General features: G+C 33.6%; 1 protein-coding gene across 1 annotated transcript; it reads left to right on the top strand.

Annotated features, from left to right (window-relative positions):
• The first annotated feature begins 7,828 nt into the window (after window positions 1–7,828).
• Window positions 7,829–8,257, top strand: LOC136336307 (mitochondrial import receptor subunit TOM5 homolog). The gene has a single exon (XM_066277866.1). It carries the CDS (start codon window positions 7,885–7,887, stop codon window positions 8,038–8,040), a length of 156 nt encoding a protein of 51 aa, XP_066133963.1. The 5' UTR covers window positions 7,829–7,884; the 3' UTR covers window positions 8,041–8,257.
• Window positions 8,258–8,871: the final 614 nt, after the last annotated feature.

Here is an 8,871-nt window from a genome sequence, read left to right as displayed (position 1 = left end):
AAAAAGAAGAACAAAGACAACCCAAAACCAGCTGAAGAAAGGAGATAATAAAAATCAGAGAGGAAATAAATGTAATAGAGAACAGAAAAACTATAGAAAAAATTAATAGAACAAGGAGCTGGTTCTTTGAAAAGATCAACAAAATTGACAAACCCTTGGCAAGACTTACCATGGAAAAAAGAGAAAGAACTCATATAAACAAAATCCAAAATGAAAGAGGAGAAATCACCACGGACATCATAGATATACAAAGAATTATTGTAGAATACTATGAAAAACTTTATGCCACTAAATTCAACAATCTAGAAGAAATGGATAAATTTCTAGAACAATACAACCTTCCTTGACTGAGTCAAGAAGAAGCAGAAAGCCTAAACAAACCAATTAGTAGGGAAGAAATAGAAAAAACTATTAAAAACCTCCTCCAAAATGAAAGCCCAGTCCCAGATGGTTATACTAGCAAATTCTATCAAACATTAAAAGAAGACTTGGTTCCTATTCTACTCAAAGTCTTCCAAAAAATTGAAGAAGAAGCAATACTTCCAAACACATTTTATGAGGCCAACATAACCCTCATACCGAAACCTGGCAAGGACAGCACAAAAAAAGAAAACTACTGACCAATATCTCTAATGAATACAGATGCTAAAATACTAAATAAAATACTAGCAAATTGAATACAACAGCATATTAAAAAAATAATACATCATGATCAAGTGGGATTTATCCTAGAATCTCAAAGACGGTTCAACATACATAAAATGGTTAATGTAATATGCCATATCAACAAAACAAAGAACAAAACTCACATGATCTTATCAATAGATGCAGAAAAGGCATTCGATAAAATACAACAAAATTTTATGTTTAAGACTCTCAACAAAATGGGTATAGAAGGAAAATATCTCAACATGATAAAGATCATATATGATAAACCATCAGCTAACATCATATTAAATGGCACAAAACTGAAGGTTTTCCCCCTTAAATCAGGAACAAGACAGGGTTGTCCACTCTCTCCACTCTTATTTAATGTGGTGCTAGAGGTTCTAGCCAGAGCAATTAGACAAGACAAAGAAATAAAAGGCATCCATATCGGAAAAGAAGAAGTAAAGGTATCACTTTTTGCAGATGATATGATCCTATACATTGAAAACCCCAAAGAATCTACAAAAAGACTACTAGAAAAAATAAGCCGATACAGTAAGGTCACAGGATACAAAATTAACGTACAAAAGTCCATAGCCTTTCTATATGCCAACAATGAAACATTTGAGAATGAACTCAAAAAAATAATCCCCTTCACGATTGCAACAAAAAATATAAAATACCTAGGAATAAACATAACAAAGAATGTAAAGGACATATAATGAAAACTACAAACCATTGTTAAGGGAAATTGAAAACGATACAATGAGATGGAAGAATATTCCTTGCTCTTGGATAGGAAGAATAAATATAATCAAGATGGCCATATTACCCAAAGCAATATACAAATTTAATGCAATTCCCATCAAAATTCCAATGTCATTTTTTAAAGAAATGGAACAAAAAATCATCAGATTTATATGGAACTATAAAAAATCCCGAATAGCCAAGGTGATCCTAAAGAAAAAGAACGAAGCTGGGGGCATTACAATACCTGACTTCAAACTATATATATTATAGGGCCATGACAATCAAAACAGCATGGTATTGGCAGAAAAATAGACATTCAGACCAATGGAACAGAATAGAAATTCCAGAAATAAAACCACATATATATGGTCAAATAATTTTTGATAAAGGGGCCAACAACAATGGAGAAAAGAAAGCCTCTTCAACAAATGGTGTTGGGAAAACTGAAAAGCCACATGCGAAAGAATGAAATTCGACTACAGTTTGTCCCCTTGTACTAAAATTAATTAAAAATGGATCTAAGACCTAAATATAAGACCTGAAATATTAAAGTACATAGAAGAAGACATAGGTTCCAAACTTATGAACCTTGGTTTTAAAGAGCATTTTATGAATTTGACTCCAAAGGCAAGAGAAGTGAAGACAAAAATAAATGAATGGGACTACATCAGACTAAAAAGTTTTTGCTCAGCAAGAGAAACTGATAACAAAATAAACAGACAGCCAACTAAATGGGAAATATATTTTCAAACAACAGCTCAAATAAGGGCCTAATATCCAAAATATACAAAGAACTCATAAAACTCAACAACAAACAAACAATCCAAATAAAAATGTGAAGAGGACATGAACAGACACTTCTCCCAGGAAGAAATACAAATGGCCAACAGATATATGAAAAGATGCTCATCTTCTTTAGTTATTAGAGAAATGCAAATCAAAACTGCAATGAGATACCACCTCACACCTGTTAGATTAGCTATTATTAACAAGACAGGTAATAGCAAATGTTAGAGAGGCTGTGGAGAAAAAGGAACCCTCATACACTGTTGGTGGGAATGTAAAGTAGTACAACCACTATGGAAGAAAGTATGGTGGTTCCTCAAAAAACTGAGAATAGACTACCTTATGACCCAGCAATCCCTCTACTGGGTATATACCCCCAAAACTCAGAAATATTGATATGTAAAGACACATGCAGCCCCATGTTCATTGCAGCATTGTTCACAGTGGCTAAAACATGGAAACAACTAAAAAGCCCTTTAATAGAAGACTGGATAAAGAAGATGTGGCACATATACACTATGGAATATTACTGAGCCATAAGAAATGACAACGGATCATTTACAACAAAATGGTGGAATCTTGATAACATTATATGAAGTGAAATAAGTAAATCAGAAAAAACCAAGTACTGCATTATTCCATACGTAGGTGGGACATAAAAATGAGGCTAAGAGACATTGATAAGAGTGTGGTGGTCACGGGGGTGGAGGAGAGAAAAAGAGGGAAGGGGAGAGGCACAAAGAAAACTATATAGATGGTGATGGAGGACAAACTGATTTTGGGTGATGGGTATGCAACATAATTGATCGACAAGATAACCTGGAGATATTTTCTTTGAACATATGTACCCTGATTTATTGATGTCACCCTAGTAAAATTAATAATAATAATAAAAAAGAAATATTGGCCTTAAACAAAACACTAGAACAATTGGATATGATAGACATCTACAGAACATTTGATTCTAAAACATAAGAGTATACATTTTTCTCCAGTATACATGGACATTCTCAAGAATTGACCATATGTTGGAACACAAAACAAACATCAACAAATTCAGAAAGATTGGTATTATACCAAGAATATTCTCTGACCATAAAGCTTTAAAACTAGAATTTAACTTCAAAAAAGAAGTAAACAAACCCACAAATATGGAAATTAAACAACATAATCCTAAAAAACGAATGAGTCAAAAAAAAATAAAAGCAGAGATCAAAAAATTATATACAGACAAACAAAAATGACAACACAACCTATCAGAATCTCTGGGATGCAGCAAAAGCAGTAACAAGAGGGAAGTTCATATCATTACAGTCTTATATGAACAAACAAGAAAGAGCCCAAATAAACAACTTAACATCACATCTTAAGGAACTAGGAAAAGAAGACCAAAGGCAACTCAAAGCTAGCAGAAGAAAAGAAATAATAAAAATTAGAGCAGAAATAAATGAAATATAGAACAGAAAAACTATAGAAAGAATAAATTAAATAAGGAGATGGTTTTTTGAAAAGATCAACAAAATTTACAAACCCTTGGTAAGACTCACTAAGGAAAGAAGAGAACGGACTCATATAAACAAAATCCAAAATGAAAGAGGAGAAACTACCACAGATATCATAGATATACAAAGTATTATTGTAGAATACTATGAAAAACTATGTCACCAAATTTAGCAATGTAGAAGAAATGGATAAATTCCTAGAACAATATGATCTTTTTAGACTGAATCATGAAGAAGTAAAAAGACTAAATAGACACATAAGCAGAGAGGAAATAAAAACAGCTATCAAAAACCTCCCCAAAAATTAAAGTCCAGGGCCAGATGGCTATACTAGTGAATTCTATCAAACATTCAAAGATTTGGTTCCTATCCTACTCAAAGTCTTCCAAAAATATTGAAGAAGAAGCAATACTTCCAAACACATTTTATGAGGCCAACCTAACCCTCATACCAAATCCTGGTAAGGACCACACAAAAAAGAAAACTACAAACCAATATCTCTAATGAATACAGAAGCAAAAATCCTAAACAAATCCTAGCAAACTGAATATAACACATTAAAAAAATAATTCATGATGATCAAGTGGAATTCATTCCAGGAGCACAAGGATGGTTCAACATATGAAAATTGATGAATGTAATACACTACATCAACAAGACAAAGAACAAAAACCATATGATCCTATCAATAGATGCAGAAAAGTCATTCAATAAAGTACATCATCACTTTATGTTTAAAACACTCAACAAAATAGGTATAGAAAGAAAATATCTCAACATAATAAAGGCCATTTATGACAAACCATCAGCTGATATCATATTAAATGGCAAAAAACTAAAAACTTTTTCTCTAAAATCAAGAACAAGACAAGGTTGCCCACTCTCTCCACTCCTATTCAACATAGTGCTGGAAGTTCTAGCCCATGCAATCAGACAAGAGAAAGAAATAAAAGGTATTCATATTGGGAAAGAAGAAATAAAGGTTTCACTCTTTGCAGATGATATGATCCTGTATATAGAAAACCCCAAAGGTTCCACAGAAAGACTATTAGAAACAATTAACCAATACAGTAAGTTTGCAGGATACAAAATTAACATACAGAAGTCAATTGCTTTCTTATATGCCAACAAAGAAACTTCAGAAAATGAACTCAAAAAAAAAATTTCCTTTTAAGGTTGCAATAAAAACAATAAAATACCTAGGAATAAATACAACAAAAAATGTAAAGGACCTATATAATAAAAACTACAAAGCATTGTTAAAGTAAATTGAAAAAGACACAATGAAATAAAAGAAATATTCCTTGTTCTTGGATAGGAAGAATAAATATAGTAAAAATGACCATATTACCCAAAGCAATACACAAATTAAATGTAATTCCAATCAAAATTCCAATGTCATTTTTAAAGAAATGAAACAAAAATCATCAGGCTTATATGGAACCATAAAAATCCAGAATAGACAAAGTAATCCTAAGAAATAAAAATGAAGCTGGAGGCATTACAATATCTGACTTCAAATCATACTACAGAGCCACGATAATCAAAACAGCATGATATTGGCAGAAAATAGCCATGCAGACCAATGGAACAGAATAGAGAGCCCAGAAATAAAGTCACATATATATCTAATCATCTTTGATAAAGGAGCTAAAAACACACAATGGAGAAAAGAAAGCCTCTTCAGTAAATGATGCCGGGAAAATTGGAAAGCCACTTGCAAAAGAATGAAACTTGACTACGGTTTGTCTCCTTGTACAAAAATTAATTCTAAATGGATCAAAGACCTAAATATAAAATCTGAAACAATAAAATACATAGAAGAAAACATAGTTACTTAATTCATGGACCTTGGCCATAGAGAACATTTTATGAATTTGACTCTAAAGGCAAGGGAAGTAAAGGCAAAGATAAATAAATGGGACTACATCAGACTAAGCTTTTGCACAGCAAAAGAAACTGACAACAAAATAGCCAACTAAATGGGAGATGATATTTTTGAACAACAGCTCAAATAAGGGCCTAATATCCAAAATATATAAAGAACTCCCAAAACTCAACAACAAACAAGCAAACAATTCAATAAAAATATGGGAAGAGGACTTGAACAGACACCTCTCCCAGGAAGAAATACAAATGGCCAACAGATATATGAAAAGATGCTCATCTTCACTAGCTATTAGAGAAATGCAAATCAAAACTACAATGAGCCTGACCTGTGGTGGCACAGTGGATAAAGCGTTGACCTGGAAATGCTGAGGTCGCCGGTTCGAAACCCTGGGCTTGCCTGGTCAAGGCACATATGGGAGTTGATGCTTCCAGCTTCTCCCCCACTTCTCTCTCTCTGTCTCTCATCTCTCTCTCTCTGTTCCCCCCTCTCCTCTATAAAATGAATAAATAAAAAAAAATTAAAAAAAAAAAAAACTACAATGAGATACCGCCTCACACCTGTTAGATTAGCTATTATCAACAAGACAGGTCATAACAAGTGTTGGAGAGGCTGTGGAGAAAAAGGAGCCCTCATTCACTGTTAGTGGGAATGCAAAGTAGTACAACCATTATGGAAGAAAGTATGGTAGATTCTCAAAAAATTAAGAATAGAATTACCATATGACCCAGGAATCCCACTACTGGGTATATACCCCCCAAACTCAAAAACATTGGTATGTAAAGACACATGCAGCCCCATGTTCATCACAGCATTGTTCACAGTGCTCAAGACATGGAAACAACCAAAAAGCCCTTCAATAGAAGATTGGATAAAGAAGATGTGGTACATATATACCAGGGGTAGTCAACCTTTTTATACCTACTGCTCACTTTTGTATCTCTGTTAGTAGTAAAATTTTCTAACTGTCCACTGGCTCCACAGTAATGGTGATTTATAAAGTAGGGAAGTGACTTTACTTTGTAAAATTTATAAAGCAGAGTTACAGCAAGTTAAAGCATATAATAAAAATTACCAAGTACTTTATGTCAGATTTTTGCTAAGTTTGGCAGAATAAATCTTTACAAAACAACTTACTATAGTTAAATCTATCTTTTTATTTATACTTTGGTTGCTCTGCTACCGCCCACCATGAAAGCTGGAATGCCCACTAGTGGGCAGTAGGGACCAGGTTGACTACCACTGATATATATATATATATATATATATATATATATATATATATATATATACACACACACTATGGAATACTACTCAGTCATAAAAAATGATGACATAGTATCATTTACGACAACGTGGATGGACCTTGATAACATTATAGAATGAAATAAGTAAATCAGAAAAAACTAACAACTGTATGATTCCATACATAGGTGGGACACAAAATTGAGACTCATGGACATAGATAAGAGTGCAGTGGTTACCAGGGGAAGAGGAAGAGAGGAGAGGGAGGGGTGGAGGGAGGGGAGGGGCATAAAGAAAACCAAATGAAGGGTGACAGAGGACAGTTTGACTTTGGGTAATGGACATAAAATAATCTGGAGATGTTTTCTCTAAATCTATGTATAGTTGACCAATGTCGCCCGGTTAAGTTGATTGTCTAAATAGTACTATTAAAAAATAATAAAATTTAAAAAGAATTCTGTTAAACTTCTAACAGGATTATATGCTCACCAGTTTTAACATACACCTGCCCCTCCAGCTATCTGTTTCTGTAGATAAAAAGTACAGTGTACTTGAAAAAGTTGTAGGCTTTGAAATTAAAGAGAACTGTGCTTGCATTCCAGTACTAGCGTTTACTAGCCCTGTGGCCAGGGACACGCTACTTAATATCTCTGAACATCACTGTATAACAGAGGAAATAATACCTATTTCACAGCATTCCAAGCATAATAAATATTATTTCTTATCCCCTTTTCCATAATTGCCACTCCCACATCTGACCCCACAGAGCATTCATTTCTTTAATCTGTTAACCAATTTTAACCTGTTAAATTGTATGCATGTGTTTATATAAGTGTATAGTTACATGCCACCCTAAAGATAAGCTCATAAAATACTTAAAAATACACCCGTGACTAACTAGGAAACATCTACTAAGAAACTTATTAATAGGGCTTGTGTTTGTCATCTGACTTCACAGAATAATGATTTTATTAGATTAAGTAAGAAACTGAGATATTTTGGGCGCGAGGCTGCCGCTGAGAAGAGGGCAGTGCGGCAGGTGGAACACGGTGGGACAGTGCCGTGATGTTCCGTATTGAGAGCCTCGTGCCAAAGCTGGACCCGGAGGAAATGAAACGGAAGATGCACGAGGATGTGATCTCCCCCATACGGAACTTCCTCATCTATGTGGCCCTGCTGCGAGTCACTCCTCTTATCCTAAAGAAATTGGACAGCATATAAAGATTGGACATCACATGGGAACACATGATATGAAGAATTTGGTTCCAGTTTCTCCTCTGCAAATGAACAGGCCCAGAAGGATGTAGGATACTCTTTGATTGAATGGACATAAAACTTCTACTTGTTCAGAACAAGTTTGGTTGTGGTAACTGACCTTCATAGCTAAAACAGAAAACTATTTGGGAAGTATGAAAGACATTTTGGGGTCATAGTACACCCTTATTATGCCTGTGATTTCAGCCTCCATGAATGTTGATATAATTGTAAATAATGTCAAATTCAATTTTCTAGCAAGTATTAATTCTATAAGGGACTATATCTGCACTGGCCCTGTCTTGTCAGTCATTTCTGTTGACCTTTTTACTTCTGTCTGGAGTATATTTGTCGAAGAGCTCCTTATGATTAGTAGTTATGTTTTATGGAAGCCAGCACACAACCACAAGAACATTCAAGCACAGGACCATTAGTCTGTATTTTTAATAAGTGTAAACAAAACAAAACAAAAAAAGAAACTGAGATATTTTTACTCAGAGAACATATTGAGTTACTCTGGACTCCTAAGAAATTTAAAACAATAAGAATTAAGGAATAGTTTGAAATCCAAAAACTTTATCTGCAACTGAAAGATTAAACTATAACATTATAAAGAGAGCTTAGCTCAAAGATATTCTTTATTAATAATAGAATAATAAGTAATCCTACTTAATGTATAATTTTATATATGTCAGATTATCAAGAAAATAACATGTTTGGAATTATATGGTAGATGCAATGCTTTTTTTGAACTGTTTATACTATTTATAGCATTCTATTTTAACCACTAAAGATTCT

The sequence above is a fragment of the Saccopteryx bilineata genome, chromosome 4 (genome assembly GCF_036850765.1).
Source record: "Saccopteryx bilineata isolate mSacBil1 chromosome 4, mSacBil1_pri_phased_curated, whole genome shotgun sequence".
Classification (NCBI taxonomy): domain Eukaryota; kingdom Metazoa; phylum Chordata; class Mammalia; order Chiroptera; family Emballonuridae; genus Saccopteryx; species Saccopteryx bilineata.
The sequence above is the reverse complement of the archived record's forward strand: the minus strand, read 5'-3'. Positions and strand labels throughout refer to the sequence as shown.

Coding starts and splice junctions, on each gene's coding strand:
- LOC136336307 (XM_066277866.1), top strand. CDS start 7,885: ATGTTCCGTATTGAGAGCCTCGTGCCAAAGCTGGACCCGGAGGAAATG.